The sequence below is a fragment of the Magallana gigas genome, chromosome 4 (genome assembly GCF_963853765.1).
Source record: "Magallana gigas chromosome 4, xbMagGiga1.1, whole genome shotgun sequence".
Classification (NCBI taxonomy): Eukaryota; Metazoa; Mollusca; class Bivalvia; order Ostreida; family Ostreidae; genus Magallana; species Magallana gigas.
The window spans coordinates 28,210,747-28,227,639 of NC_088856.1; the positions used below are offsets into that span (position 1 = coordinate 28,210,747).

Genomic DNA, 16,893 nt, shown 5'->3' on the forward strand with positions numbered 1-16,893 from the left:
AAGCATGAAAGCAGAGGATCATATGAATACAGACCCCTGAGTGCTCCAACAGAGACGCAATGGTGGCAGCTTCCACCTCCTTTGGGAACAGGATGTATTGGGTGTAACTTTGGTACGAGTGATAGGGGATTCCTGTGGACACTAGGTCACGCTTTATATCTGTAATATTCAGCTGCATCTCTGCAAACTCTGCAGGGGAAAAAAACAACACAATTAGTAACATGGAAACTTCGTTTTACTTAGGTAGACGTGTGGTAGATAAAATGACAACATGTCTCTAGATAGCAACCCAGCAATTTTTCAACACGCTTATACTGAAGTGCCAATGATGGGCAATTTTGCTTTGTTATAAGCGTATTTCGTTATATTTGTCAAGTTAATGTTTACAACATGTCACTGGTAATGAAAGTCACTTCATTATAAGCATCAATTCATTATAAGGGTATTTGCTTTTTCCATGTTTTACTTTACAGTGAAGATCACTAACCCTCTTGGTTGATCCTCATAGTATTCTGCTCCAATTCGTGCATCTCCGTCATGAACTTTTCAATTTTCTGCGCATTCCTTACACGATTTCTCCGCAGCATCAGAACGGCAAAGACCACAATGACGATTAACAAGACAACAAGCACCACAATGATGATGATGGTGATTTGAGTTTCGGTCGCGTACTCCATTACTCCAACAATTTGGTTTGCGTTACCAACTTTTACCTAAACGCCAAATAAATCAAAAAATAACTATTAATAATATTCCATTACTCAAACAATTTTGTTTACGTTACCATCTTTTACCTAAACGCCAAATAAATTGAAAAATAACTATTAATAATATTCCATTACTCCAACAATTTTGTTTGCGTTACCAACTTTTACCTAAACGCCAAATAAATTGAAAAATAACTATTAATGATACTCCATTACTCCAACAATTTTGTTTGCGTTACCAACTTTAACCTAAAGGCCAAATAAATTGAAAAATAACTACCGGTATTAATAATACTCCATTACTCCAAAAATGTTGTTTACATTACCAACTTTTACCTTAACACCAAATAAATTAAAAAAATAACTATTAATAATAGCCAAAACTCAATGTTCTTTAGTTTCTCAGGCATGTAAAAATTTCTAACATAATGCATCAGGAAGGATTTTATTTTTTCATTATCAAGATTGGGAAAGAAAAATTACAGTGAAATTAAAATTTGTTTAATTCTGAGCTTACCCTGATGAATAACTTTTCTTCATTGAACCTCGGTGATGGTTCTTTATTGGGGGGTCGACAAATTAGTTCTGTTTCATTTAAGCTAGTAATGGCGCATTCTCCAGAGCCGACAAGCACCTGATAATCCTGCTTCTTTGTTACAGTGGCTAAACCCTTACCCTACAAGAGGCAGCACAATCTGTTGACTCAAATACTGACTGGATCAAATATTCATGGAGACATTTGATAAAAATTAATGAAACTTGTTTCCAATTGCATATCATAAACAGAAGTAAAACAAACATTATTTTAAAGTACATTTTTTCTTTTCAGAATGAACAGGTCTATAAATCTCAGACAAAATATATCAGCATCCTTGTTTCAACTGAAAATTTAGGTAAAAATGATATTCTATGACTTGATACTTCAAATGATTATTTATCGCAAATCTTACACGGGTGTATTCGCTGCGAGTGATAACTCAAAACAATGCTACATCAGTCATAGCGAATACTTTCATGTAAGATTTGCGATAACATTCTCAAAAGGATTTAATAGAAAACAAGAGGCCCATGGGCCACATCGCTCACCTGAACAGCAGTTCCTTGTAACATTACATTTCGTAGCATATGCTTTTTCTATTTTAAACATTGAACCCCTTTCTGGGGACCCAGTAATGGTCCGAGGTTTAAGGTTGGCTTGAACAACATAAATAGTAACATAGGAATGAAAATGTGTAGCACTGCGGTGGGACCGCACGTACACAACCTGAAAAACTGAACGTAGAAGAGTTCCACTTCAAGAGGAATAACTCTCAGACTGTACAGAACATTAAGAAAGATAACTCTTGGTTCCACTACATTAGAGTTTACACAATTTGAGGATTCTTGCATAGTAATCTCACAAACTGTAGCATTATAGTTCTCGAGAAGAACTTTTTAAAAACATTTTCAATATATCTTTCTATGTTAAACTTTGAACCCCTTTTGGGGCCACAGTATTAGTCCAGTGCTAAAGTTTTAATTATTTGGAATCTACATTATTTAAGGATGCTTGCATAGTTATCTCACAAGCTGAAGCATTATAGTTCCCTAGAAAAAGATTTTTCAACATTTTTCCTCTATATTTCTATGCTAAACTTTGAACACCTCTTGGGGCCCCAGTATTAGATTGAGGTCACGGCTTTTATAATTTCGAATCTACACTATTTGAGGGTGCTTACTTAGTTATCTGACAAATTGATGCATTGTAGTTCTCGAAAAGAAGATTTTTAAACATTTTCCATATATACCGGTACTTCTACATTTAACTTTAAACCCATCTTGGGTCCCTAGTATTAGTCCAGGGGTCACTATTTTAAAACTGTCGAACCTTCATTATCCAAGGTTGTATGCATGATAGCAATCTCACAAATTGAAGCATTGTAGTTCTCGAGAAGAAGATTTTTTAACCTGTTACCTTTATATTTCTATAATAAACTTTGACCCCATCTTGGGGCCCCATTATTGGTCCGGGGGTCACGATTTTACGAATTAGGAATCTACATAAGCGAAGGATGCATGCATAGATATTCCACTAACTAAAACATTGTAGTTCTTGAAAAGAAAATTTTTAAACTTTTCCTTTGTTTTTTAAAATGTTTAAATTTTGAACCCCTCTTGGTGCCCATCAATTGTCCGGGAGTTACAATTTTTTGAATCTACATTATTTAAGGATGTACATGTATGCATAGTAATATCCCAAACAGTTGCACGATGGTTCTTGAGAAGATTTTAAAACATTTTCCTATATATGTTAAAATCTAAACCCCTCCTGGGGCCCCACTTTTGTTCGGGGGTCACGATTTTTACAATCTTCACTATATATACAACCTTTTGTGTATGTATTGGCATTTTTGGTGAAGTGGTTCTTGAGAAGAAAATTTTTAAACATTTTTCATATGTAGTTCTATGTTAAATTTTGATCCCCGCCTGGGGCCCCAGTTTTGGTCCGAGGGTCACGATTTTTACAATTTAGAATCTTCATTATACATACAAGCTTTTGTGTAAATATTGGCATTTCTGGTGCAGTGGTTCTTGAGAAGAAGATTTTTTAAACATTTTCCTATGTATTTCTATGTTAAACTTTGAACCCCGCCTGGGGCCCCAGTTTGGGTCCGAGGGTCACGATTTTTACAATTTAGAATCTTCACTATATATACAAGCTTTTGTGTAAATATTGGCATTTCTGGTGCAGTGGTTCTTGAGAAGAAGATTTTTTAAACATTTTCCTATGTATTTCTATGTTAAACTTTGATCCCCGCCTGGGCCCCAAGTTTTGGTCCGAGGGTCACGATTTTTACAATTTAGAATCTTCACTATATATACAAGCTTTTGTGTAAATATTGGCATTTCTGGTGCAGTGGTTCTTGAGAAGAAGATTTTTTAAACATTTTCCTATGTATTTCTATGTTAAACTTTGAACCCCACCTGGGGCCCCATTTTGGTCCGAGGGTCACGATTTTTACAATTTAGAATCTTCACTATATATACAAGCTTTTGTGTAAATATTGGCATTTCTGGTGCAGTGGTTCTTGAGAAGAAGATTTTTTAAACATTTTCCTATGTATTTCTTTGTTAAACTTTGAACCCCGCCTGGGGCCCCAGTTTTGGTCCGAGGGTCACGATTTTTACAATTTAGAATCTTCACTATGTATAGAAGCTTTTGTGTAAATATTGGCATTTCTGGTGCAGTGGTTCTTGAGAAGAAGTTTTTAAACATTTTCCTATGTATTTCTATATATGTTAAACTTTGAACCCCGCCTGGGGCCCCAGTTTTGGTCCGAGGGTCACGATTTTTACAATTTAGAATCTTCACTATATAAACAAGCTTTTGTGTAAATATTGGCATTTCTGGTGCAGTGGTTCTTGAGAAGAAGATTTTTTAAACATTTTCCTATGTATTTCTATGTTAAACTTTGAACCCCGCCTGGGGCCCAAGTTTTAGTCCGAGGGTCACGATTTTTACAATTTAGAATCTTCATTATACATACAAGCTTTTGTGTAAATATTGGCATTTCTGGTGCAGTGGTTCTTGAGAAGAAGATTTTTTAAACATTTTCCTATGTATTTCTATGTTAAACTTTGAACCCCGCCTGGGGCCCCAGTTTTAGTCCGAGGGTCCCGATTTTTACAATTTACAATCTTCACTTTGTATACAAGCTTTTGTGTAAATATTGGCATTCCTGGTGCAGTGGTTCTTGAGAAGAAGATTTTTTAAACATTTTCCTATGTATTTCTATGTTAAACTTTGAACCCCGCCTGGGGCCCCAGTTTTGGTCCGAGGGTCACGATTTTTACAATTTAGAATCTTCACTATATAAACAAGCTTTTGTGTAAATATTGGCATTTCTGGTGCAGTGGTTCTTGAGAAGAAGATTTTTTAAACATTTTCCTATGTATTTCTATGTTAAACTTTGAACCCCGCCTGGGGCCCCAGTTTTGGTCCGAGGGTCACGATTTTTACAATTTAGAATCTTCACTATATATACAAGCTTTTGTGTAAATATTGGCATTTCTGGTGCAGTGGTTCTTGAGAAGAAGATTTTTAAAGACATGCACCCTATACTCACTGTTTCGCAATTATCTCCCTTTTGAAAAGGGCTGTGCCCTTTATTTTAACAATTTATAATCCCCTTTCCATAAGGATGCTTTGTACTAAATTTGGTTAAATTTGGCCCAGTGGTTTTTGAGAAGAAGTTGAAAATGTGAAAAGTTTACAGACGGACGGACAGACAGACGGACGGACGGACGGACGGACGGACAACGGGTGATCAGAAAAGCTCACTTGAACCTTCGGTTCAGGTGAGCTAAAAATGAAATTTGTGGAAAATTCATTATGAATATTAATATGACAACTGTACACAGGGAAATATTCGCCCCATTTTATTTTCACCCCTTCCACACTCATTGTCAGTGGCTTAATTTAAGAATGGGTGAATTCCAATGTCGCAAATCATCTCTATTCAAACACAACTGTGTCTGGGCGAAATAAAGATGGGGCAAAAGTGTTTACAAGTGTACAAAGGGGAAAATTACACGGGGTGAAAATTATCCTGTATACAGTTTTAACATTTCCTCAGCATTGAAAAAATAGCTGACACATTGAAACCTTACCACTAATGTGATTGATTCTTCAGCACTTGGATCAAAGTTGTATGTTGTATTACCATTGAAAGCTGCAAACAGAGGGTCATCCACATACAATACACTAGAAGTGAATGTATAGGAAAATCCATCAAGGTAGATGACGATATTGGACTTAGTAGCTCTCTTTTTCCGTCGCCTTTCACTTTCTCGGTTCCTAGGATATTTGCATTCAAGTTTAGATGGGGTGAGAATTCTGCATGTTGAGTCTCTTTCCTGTAAGATACCAAAAAAAAGTTAATAATTAAATTAGTCAAATCAATTTTCATCAATGAAGTTGCCTTACAGCAAAAGTTATATATAAGTCACATCAATCTTACCTCACTGTCCTCAACTCCCACTGTTAGACTATCAATGGCAGTAAATCCTTCACCAATCACATTGAAATTTGTTCCTCCACTAAGAAAAAAAAATTAATTTACATTTTACTCATAAATTCAAATTTTGTTTCTCTACATGACTGAGAAAAAATTTGATTATGGGTACACTTTTCAGAAAGACTATATATAATAAGGTCTTACATCTTTCCTGATCATATGCAGAAATTTTAAATAAATCTAATAAAAATGTCAGAGCAATCTTGAAGTTTGATAACTTCATCCACTTCTCATGCTTATTATAATGATGCCACTGAAATGGGCCATTTCCTGCTTTTCTCAACAACCAAAAAAACTGGATAATTAGTTTTAAATGAAAATATTCCACACAACTTGACAACAAACTTACTTATCGCTGTTCAGTTCTTTCAAATTTTAAATATGTACCTGCTTATTGATTTCAGCTCTGCAGGCTCAGTTGATTTAATGACTGGGTCTGGTAGATATTCAAACTGTTTGCTACTATCCACTTCTGTATTGGTGTCAAAGGTCACCTTCACTTTATACTTCCCTGTATCATTTGCCTTTTTAGGTTTACAAGCTATCTCCCCTCTAACTGACAATCCTTTGATTCTGCAGATGACATATGTTCAGTGCATATATTTTTTCAATCATTTAAATTTATACAATGTGAAAATATAAACTATCAAAGAACATTTTTGAAATTACAAGATATATCCCCAACCCTTCTCTTCATACTGTAAAACGAGAAAATTTGGCGCATACATATTTTAGCGCAAGTGCAAGTACATTAGCGCAATTATATTTTAGCGCATGCATCTTTTCTTTAAAAAAGAATATAAAAAATGATATTGTTCGATTAACGATCACGCCAAAAATTTAGTTCTGTGTTCACTCAACAAACACAACGACTTTGATTTCTATCTCGCATGTACGATAAACTGTCATTGAGAACAATACACTTACTTTTGTGTAAATCGTCAGTAGATAGATATTAAAACTTCATTTATTGGCGATGATGTGTAATTTTTGTTAGTAAACAAATTTGAGTTATTGGAATTTGAATTTAACATGTCGACTTGGATAACACTAGAAGAGTCCCGAAACTAAAAGTGAAATCGAATGCTACATTTACCATGAGTTTCGATCACCACGAGAGAATCTTTTTCACAGTAATTTTACATTAAGATAACACAAAAATAGGTATCGTCTTGTTATCTTTATATCCACTAATCAGAGATCAAAGAAATTATGATCAATCATGTATTGTCAGCGTTAACGATCGCCACGCTTAATCACATTTTCACCTCGAGGCGCTAAATGGAAGTGGTATGGGGAGAAGCCCAATTTTCAATGTGCTAATGAGAGATATTAAAAAGCATTTAAAAGTGAATTAATTAATCCATGTTTAGGCATTTATACCCGATAACCCATACCGTTTACCTGTGTAATTGTTTAAACAAACAGAACCGACAGCATCTGATATTTAAATGAACACTTCTATATAGCCTTAAAAATGGACTGACGTTTTTGTTTTGCAACTTGAAGAAATTTAATACTTAGGGAAAATCGTTGGCGCACTATTAATTTTAGCGCTCAGAGGCAGTTGCGCCAAAGGCGCTAAAATTTGTAGTGCGCCACATTTTCTCGTTTTACAGTACTAGGTCCAATTACTGGATTTGAGAACACAGAAAGTGAAGTAAATTGATCAAATTATTTCAGTGCACACTTACATGGTGCATCCTATAGGTAATTGTGTTTTTTTTGGGTCTACATTGGTCAACTCCACTGCATACTTCATATTGCCAATGTTTAGATTGGTTCCAATTAAATGAATGGTCCTTCCTCCAGACAAGATACCTTCTTTTGGGTTGATATCTATTATCTCTGGCATCTATAATGACCAATCAGAACACAGACTGACATACAGTCAAACTTTGATATCTCAAACTAGATTGGACTGTTTAAAAACTTCAAGATATCTGAGTATTCAAGATATCAAGGGTAAAATGCTTAAAAAATAATTGGTTTGGACTTCAAAATCACTTCGACATATCCATTCTATTCGAGATATCAATGTTCGAGATATCAAAGTTCAATTGTATTACAGCTGCTTTTTTGAAAGTGTGGGTGCACATGAACAAAAACAAAACAATGAATTATAAAAAATTATTGAGGTCATGTCTTTTTTTTAATATAAAGATAATTTTCTTGAAATTTTTTTGAAAAAAGTGATTCAGTGATGCGAAACCCAATGATTTAACAAAAAAATTTGAAAAACTACAATTTTATGTCAAAAGAAACAACAAATGTTTTTAAAAAGATGTTCTTTATAGATGTTCTATATTCATTTTTTACAGTTTCTCATCATAATTATCCAGATGCTTTGAATTCCTTTTTTTTCCACTGTGAAATATCCTGTTCTTCCTTTAATTAGGAACCATTTGCATTTCCTAGTAAATCCCCAGTAAAACCAAGTTAAGTAGAAAATCACCCACATTACAAAAACGTGTACCTCTGAATTTCTTTAGACTGTTTGTAAATTTGATATAAAGATGATTTAGAAAAAGCCAATTTTACCGAAAATTCTAATTTATTAATCATTTGAATTAATTCCTTACAATTTTATATCATAAAGTACAGAAAATTTGATCAAATTGATATCCTTAATATCAATAAATTCCATAAAATTTATTTGTTGGCACCCCAATAATAACAATCAGCAAACAATAAATGTTTGTAAAACATGTACACTCTCAGAGAAAATGATTGGAAACTGAAAAACTCCAAAATCAAACTTGACCTAGACATTATCAAGATAAACCTGTATCCCAAATTACATTTCAATATGTGCATACTCTGCAAAGAAAATGTATGGGAACTGCAAATAAGGCCACATAAAATCATTATTTAGATTCCCAACCTGATTTGCCAAAAATATATGGGGCGATGGGCGGATTTTATTTACCGTAAAGTCGCATGTATAACACACTTTTTTCCAGCCAAAATTTTATTAAAAGTAGGGGGTGCGTATTGTACATAGAAATTTATTTTTACCCCATTTTTTCAAGCTGTGATTCTTAATACCACGGGAGTAGCGACTGCTGATATTGTGTGTTATGCGAGTTGTATGAGTGTATACTAAATTTACTGCATCAGAACAGAGACATAATTTGTGTCTCGATCTGGTCAGAATTACCTTATTCATAGTTTTATTTCCATTATCAAACAAGTCTAAATATCGCCAGTGTATTTGCCATTACGTAAGCAGCCACCTGTTGACTTGGCGCCTGGTCAATGTTTGTTTAACAATTTTCGGTGTCGGAATCAGGCACCTGTCTTGTGTCAAACTTCACAGGGTGTTTTAAGTGTATGAAGATTAGCAGTTGTTATGATTTTATTTAACTTGATTACTTTGTGTCCAGTTATTCAGTAAAACATTATTGCTTTACACAGATCCACTGCTAAAAATACATCGATCATTTGCATGACTTGATAATGACGATATACAACATACATACCTTTCTTCACAATGTTTATTTAACAACAATCAAAGAGTTTGACTATAATTAATCAATTATATCATTCCTCTTGATTTTGTCCTGGTTTATATCTGTAAACAGTATTACTTTTAAGCACTAAGCTAGGTTGCTGTTCTTGATTACATTGAGTATCTTCAATTTCTTCGCTGTTGCACAAGAAACTCCTTCCTTATGAAGTGACAAATGATATTTGATACCGCCCTTATAAATCATACCATCCTATTTAAGTGAAATTGTAAAAACTTTGACTCTGATATCGCTTGGGCCATGATCCGATCACAAAATTACAGTAATTGCGCTTGGGTTATAAATTCATCATTACACATCGATAGTTTTTTTGGCTAAATGGCGGCTGTCAATTTTCATCTTCTGAGCTATATTCCGATCACAAAATTAAAGAAAATGCACATGGATTATAAAATTATCATGAAACACCGATAGTTCGGGGGAAATGGCAGCGGTTGATTTCGCAATTTTTTTGGGAGCATATTATACAAAGGACCTGCTGTTTTTTCGATATTTTTTGGACAACTTTGGGCGTGCGTATTATACATAAGTGCATATCATACAAGATACGGTATTATTTTAATTTTTTTTAAACACCTTTTTTACTGTTCATAATAAACAAATAACAACTGCTCTGCTATTCTTTTAAATTGATAATTCTATTATAAGTACATAAACCCACTTGTAATCTTTTATTCCATTTTATTTCGACTTTTAAAACTGTCAATGCATGAAGACATGCATTTGTATTGTATCCTTATGATAATAAACATGAATAGAATCAAACAATAATCAACATGTTTAGGCAGCCATTTAAATGTTTTGAATTTTTTGTATACTGAGCCCAATTTCTTCCAGAATTTTTTTTTTCCACACAATTTTTTTTCCAAAATAAATAAAATTTTTTAGTAGGGTGGGTTGGGATGAGAATCTAAAAAATTTTATGTGGCTTAATTGGAATTTTTCTATGTCCAAGGGCATAACTCGAAAATGTCGAAAATGGCTTGATCGTACCAAACATCGAACTTGCATACCAAATTTCATTCCAATATGTTAATCCTCTCATGAGAAGAGAATGAACAGAAACTGGACTGACCAACATACTGAATGACAGACAGAAAGACAGCAGTCTTCGAAGGGGGGCATTAAAAGTTCATACATGTAGCCTTTTTTACTTTATTTTTTTTAATTAGTCAGTCACTGAAATTTCCTGTTTAAACAGAAATTGAATATTTATTACCTTGTAAATAAACTGAATGTCTTCTGACGAGTTCATGCCATCCACTGTCACAACCACCTGTCCACTTTCCTCAGACTTCCCCGATTCAAACGATTTTTTTGATGTGATGCATCTAATCCTGTTACAGAAATATGCGATCTATTGATTACATGGTATTCAACACTGTTTACTACCCAGGAACTGTATATCTACAGGTAACTCTCGATAGCTCAAAGTCCATGGGACCTATAAGGAAAAACTTCGAAGTTTCAAGAGTTCGAGTTTTCAAGAGTTTGTAATTTTCCGGGTTGACCGACGGGTTTTGAAATTTGTCTTCCCAGATGTTATGATTAAGCCATTTATTTAGTGCTAACCTTATGCACGTGCTTAAACAACGTTTTCTTTTCAGTAAAATATACAGAACTGGATGTTTTCAAAACTAAATACATGTACAAACAAGTTACTATTGAATAAATTCATAATAATTATTTATATTATGCAGCATATTAAGACCAGATAGCTCGGTACTACTGGACTGCGAGACGATCGACATGTCATAAATGTGATAACTGAGTATCACCCATTGTTCCCACTGTACAGCTGTAAGAACTTGTTCAGCAATAATCATTACAAATATGACAATGATGCTGATAAGCATATTTTTTTTAACAGTTTTATAACTCTAAAATTTGACCATGGCTCAATAATATCCTTTCGTCTTAGTTTATTTGAAAATTCTCATTTTCATTGCATCTCCAAATTATCGTAAAACAGTTGTGATAATTATGGATTAGGTATCGGTATGGTCAATCATCAAACAATTATCACCTTGAAGGACAAGTGTCGCCTGAATAAACAACCCGTGACACGGGTCCAGCATCTAATGCCTAGAGCCATTTAAATGACCAAGTAGGTGTTAATTAGGTAAAGCGCTTGGAGATACACAGCGACTTCAAGGTATCGAGAGTAAAAAACTAAAGATTATGAACAACGTACGGGACTGCAGTTTGACTTCAAGGGATTAAGGGTTTCGAGATATCAAGAGTTCGAGATATCAAGAGTAAATTAGCTTTAGAGTTATATAACTTCGAGCGATTGAAGTTCGAGCCATCAAGAGTTATCTGTACTCTGTTTTGCTTCTTATATATATTTTATATAGTGTTGTTTAAAACCATATCAATAGAGTATCTTACTATTTTTGACAAACACATATGTGTTTTTGATATGATGGATCCATATCTATGATGGATTGATCCAAATATCTACTGTGTGGATACTTCTGTTTATCAATTCATTACATATCAATTACAAAAATTTTTGAAATGCTTTTTACTTCTGTTGCATGCAATTGTATGAATGACCAAGGGAAGTTGCATGAACAAAGATTAAGTAAACAACCCAACAAAATCAAATTAGTTTTTCAATCAAAAAATTCAGTTTATCTTTAACAATATCAGACTTTAATGATTTCTACATGGTATTAAACACACCTCCGATCCATGAATTTAACATTGTTACATTGCATCCCAGCAACTGTAACCGCCACATCTGATCGAATCCCAAAGTTGAATCCCTCTATAGTGACCTCTGTCCCTCCTTGTGGAGGACCATCTGTTGGAAAAATCTGAAATATGATAAAAATATTTCACTTCATTAAATCAACTAGACAACATTCAGATGAAGACTAGCTATCTCAAAAGGCCCCACTTAAATAATGGACAATAGGATGATAAAGAATTTCAGAGAATTTTGCTATGACCTTGACCTATAATTTAGAAATTTTCCCGCTGGCATAAAATTTCTACCCCTTACACACAGGCATTTTTTGTTCAATCTGAGCAAGATTAAGCAAATAAGAAATAATCTGCCAACTAAAACTGATTACAAGAGATCCGCTATGACCTTTACATTGACTTGGTTCAAGTCACTGCACACCATCATCCTAAAAGCTCTGTCTAAGTTAAGTATTATTAGTGGGGCTAAGTGAAGAGTTCATATATGCTCTTAAAAAATTAAATCAAAGGCCTGAAGGGCCACAATGACGTGGAGTTGAAGTTAATTTGAAGAGTACAAACCCGAACAATTTGTTTAAAAAGTCAAAATAATCTCCATTTAATAGAAATGCATACCATATTAATTTTTTTATTGGTGTTATTTATGGTATTCCTTCATTGATCACACGTACATTTAGGTACTATTGATTAAAAAATCCTTATAACAAATTATGATTCTGTAACTCTTTAGAAATGTATGTTCATTATAACTATTGCTTGGGTCTTCGGTGCAAGTGTATTCATCCGCTGAAACCCAGACATATTGTATTTCATAAAATATGAACATTTTCAAAGACATCAACTTTTTTTTATCTGTAAACTTGTTATATTTACATCTACCATAATTTCCTCTATTTCTTACGGAAACTTATAGCTAATTCATGGCTCTATAGAAACAGCCAGACTGAAATCTACACGCCCTATTTATCGATTGGTCGAAATCTACAGCGGCTGAAAGTGACAGGACTGAAATTGACACGCCCTGTTTATCAATTGGTCTAAACCTACAGCGACCTTAGTAAAATCCCCGACTTCACGAAATAATCATGACGATGCCAGACTCAAAGTCTCACAGGAGACGATTTGGCTGTTTCTTTTAGCTAACGTACTTTTGTACATTAACAGTAATTTAGTGAATTTTACTAACTTTTCATAATCAGTTTATTAATTAGTTAAAGAGAGATGTTAATATAAACAATAAAAATGCTTTCTTTGATGATTCATGCGGGTTATGAAGGTAGCGATCATTGCAGGAAAAATTTACATAACCCACATTAGCAGGTTATGTATTTTTCCTGCAATGTCGCTACCTTCATATTCCGAATGAATCACCATAGAAAGCATTTTATTGTTTAAATATTGACGTACAGTTCTGCTCTAAATGGAAGTATGTCATCTTTTATTCTTCACATACATAAGAAAACTTTGCACTAATTTCTGCGGATTTACTAATAGCATGCGTTGTTCGGCTCATGAAAACTTCCGGTCATGTACAACCCCTAGTTTGCTTTTGAGCTCTGCTCGACGCCATAAAAATCAGATATGACCTTGACATTTGACCTATAAACATCATTTAAGGTCACTGCATATCCTTTGATCAAAAGCACTATGTGGGTGAAGAATGAACCAGATTGAAGAAAAGGGAGAGAAGATATGCTCCAGACAAGGATTTTTTAAATAAATCTGCTTTAACGTTAACATTTGACCTTGAAAATTGGTTCAAGCTCACTACACAAACTTTACTCAAAAGCCAAACAGGGCTAAGTGGAAAGTATATATGCTCTGAGAAAAATTTTTCGAGTGGTCTGATATGACCTTGACCTACAAACTCTATTCAAGGTCACTGCAAATAACCCTTTGACCATCTATAAGTGAAGTATGAGCCAGATTGAAACACGAGAAGATATGCCCAGGACAAGGATTCTATATATAATTCTGCTTTGACCTTAACATTAAACCTAAAAACATGGTTCAAGGTCACTGCACTCTCTTTACCCAAAGGCACTCTGTGGGTTAAGTATGAGCCAGATTGAGCCAAAGGCAGAGAATATATGCTCTGGACAAGCGATATAAGGTGGAAAGATGGACCGATTGGACCAGGGTTTGACATTAAGTTTTTTAATTATTAGACCAGTCGGGCTACCTCAGCAATTTTTCACTAGCCCTGACTCTTTTACTACTAGTCCTGACCAATTTTGACAAAAATAAACTAAAAATAATGACAAACATAAAATATTAAATACCTGTTTCTGTTTAATTGTATTGGTTTATCTTTACCAATAATGAATCATTCAAACACTATTTAAGATTTCATTTTATTCAAACTGTACTAATAATGATACAGGTATTCGATGGTTGACCAGGGACCAACAAAACTTTACGGAGACTTTACTTCCCCTTAACAGAGAAACATGTCATTATAATTAAAAAAGAAAACAAATTCTAAAAATTGAAAAAAAAATTATCAAGTTTATTTAATTTAAATTAATTGATGTAATTATACATTTTATAGATCAAATGTTTTGTAATTGTGTTAACTAAAATGAAAAATAAAATCAGTCTCTGTTTTTTAGTGTATTTTGGTGGCATTAGTCCACCCCAACCATTATGTTGAGGATTTAGATTTTTTAAAAAGATATTATAACAAAGGATTTATGATTATTTTAACATAAATATGGCAGTGTTATTAGCTAATATAATTACAAGTTACGAACAAATTCACTGTTATTTCAACACTGGCCCTAAAGTTATAAACACGATCGTTTTGTACAGCATGTAGTTGCATCACCCGTATTTATAACCCCTAAAGATAAGACAGACTAGATTAATTAACCACAAGAGGCATAAACTGAGTTTGTGAAGACGTCTTTTAAATTAAAAAATTATCATTTTATTGCCCATGGGGTTAATGTACACGATTATATGATGAACTTCCGTGTACAGGGAGACTTGGGCTTTTCGTTCGGAGGAAATTCCGGCGAAGTTACCGATCAAAAAGAGAGTATTTCCCCCACTTAATCCTCTAAGTTAGTTCTTGGGTTAAATTGTACTTAAATTACGGTTTGTAGAAATTTAGCCTGTTAGGAAAAAGTGCTTTTACTTCTATTGATATGAATATTTGAGAAAAAGTATTCGCACACTTTTTTTTCACACGACCAGTCGGGCTAGTACACTGACATTTAACCCGACCCTATAGTTTACTAGACAATGTCGGTCGGATGTGCCTTAATTAGTGTCAAACCCTGTGGACAGACTGATCACTATAGGGGGGCCCTTATAGAGCAAATTGAAAATGCAGGGTCTATGGTTTGTGCTCTTAGTATAATATATATAACCTTAAAATTCAGTATCAATCACAGCAATTGATACAAATAGCTATACCAGTAGCTATAAATGAATAAAATATTAGAAATGTTCAATTTTATAACTTTTTTTCTCTTTAGAGTTATGGGAATTAAAATGAGAGTTTGAACCAAACTTTAGAAATATGCCAAGAATCTTCCATCTTTGTTATTAAGATTCTGAAAAATTTCCAATTGTTTAACAACGGGGAAAGGTATTTTCAAAGATGAATCCAATCCAAAGCTAAAGCTGCAGAGAGAGAGAGAGAGAGAAAGAGAGAGATGGATGTAGGTGGATAAACAGTCTGATCGACACATTAAGACCAATATGATTCTCGTATTCAGTAAAAGGTTAGGAAAAATCCTCACTTTGGTAATCAGTGGTCCTCCACAGGTTTCCGCCTGGCTGCACTGGTTATTATCTACGTCCACACAGCCTGTATTTTGGCACCACTGACACTCGTATCCCCTGGACTGATTCAGGTAGTGACAGGTGCTACAGTCCTCTTCGTTCGAAGAAAGTGACTCACATTTGTATGCTAAAAGACAAATGGTAGAAATTTTACGGTTCTTTGCTACAAGATATAAAATGTAAAAAAATATCAACAAAAACATGTATATTTTTTTTTTATTTAAATTTCCATGGTTGAAGTATGTGGGCTATCTGACTGCCTTAAAAAGTTAATTCATATCTTATAAAAACTGTTCCTATGACACGACAAAAAGAGCTTCAAAGTCATATCAAATAAATCTGCTATGCATTACATTTTTGTGCAATTCAATTTCATTTATAATTGCCTTGCTTTCTATTCTAAATAGCAGAAAATTAAATCATAAGGAATGAAATCAATAGATACCAAAGTTTTAAACAAATATTAAAATGGATTCAGTGGATTGGAACAGTTTAAGCTTTTTTATAAACCGCTTAGCTTTTTATAATGAACCTAATAATAGTAAAATATTGGGTGGCCAACCAATTAAATAAGGCTCTGATTGATCAAAATTGCATGGTTCTAAAACTTCCTTCTCTGATTCAATTTATAAAATTTTGTATTTAGATTTTTAACCCTTGATGTTGACAGTATACCCAGATATGTAACGTTCAAAGGTAACCAATTGTTTTATACAATTATAAATAAAAGAAAAAAAGATGCAGAAAAACTTTATTGGTGGGTCGATCTTTTAATTGAATGTTTTGTTTCTTTTGAATTATGATTTCAAAGTTTTATTACACAATTGAAATCTTGCTTCCTTCTTTGAAAGAATAATATTTGGAGAGGATGATATATATAATTGTTATATTCAGTACCATATTCTCACTATATAACTCTATATAGATGAATAGTGAATAATTGTAATATTAGCTCGTCCGAAAAATATTAACCGGTCAATATTTTCTTGATATTGACCGGCTAGGAATAATATCTAGAGAACATTCCCTGTATTTCAAATAATCGCCTCTGATTTGTTGCTTTGTAAACGATGACGTAAATAACTCTTTGCAACT

General features: G+C 33.7%; 1 protein-coding gene across 3 annotated transcripts in view; it reads right to left on the reverse strand.

Moving 5' to 3' along the window:
• Positions 1 to 16,893, reverse strand: part of LOC105317263 (plexin-A2) — a 91,030-nt gene that overhangs the window by 20,252 nt on the left and 53,885 nt on the right. For all 3 annotated transcript variants that reach the window (XM_066081864.1, XM_066081865.1, XM_066081866.1), the window contains exons 14-23: positions 15,756 to 15,925; positions 11,983 to 12,116; positions 10,514 to 10,631; positions 7,459 to 7,619; positions 6,152 to 6,337; positions 5,708 to 5,786; positions 5,358 to 5,603; positions 1,225 to 1,383; positions 488 to 713; positions 35 to 189 (exon numbers count right to left, since the gene is read on the reverse strand). In XM_066081864.1, coding sequence (XP_065937936.1) covers positions 35 to 189; positions 488 to 713; positions 1,225 to 1,383; positions 5,358 to 5,603; positions 5,708 to 5,786; positions 6,152 to 6,337; positions 7,459 to 7,619; positions 10,514 to 10,631; positions 11,983 to 12,116; positions 15,756 to 15,925 — 1,634 coding nt within the window. The remainder of the gene's footprint in view (positions 1 to 34; positions 190 to 487; positions 714 to 1,224; positions 1,384 to 5,357; positions 5,604 to 5,707; positions 5,787 to 6,151; positions 6,338 to 7,458; positions 7,620 to 10,513; positions 10,632 to 11,982; positions 12,117 to 15,755; positions 15,926 to 16,893) is intronic.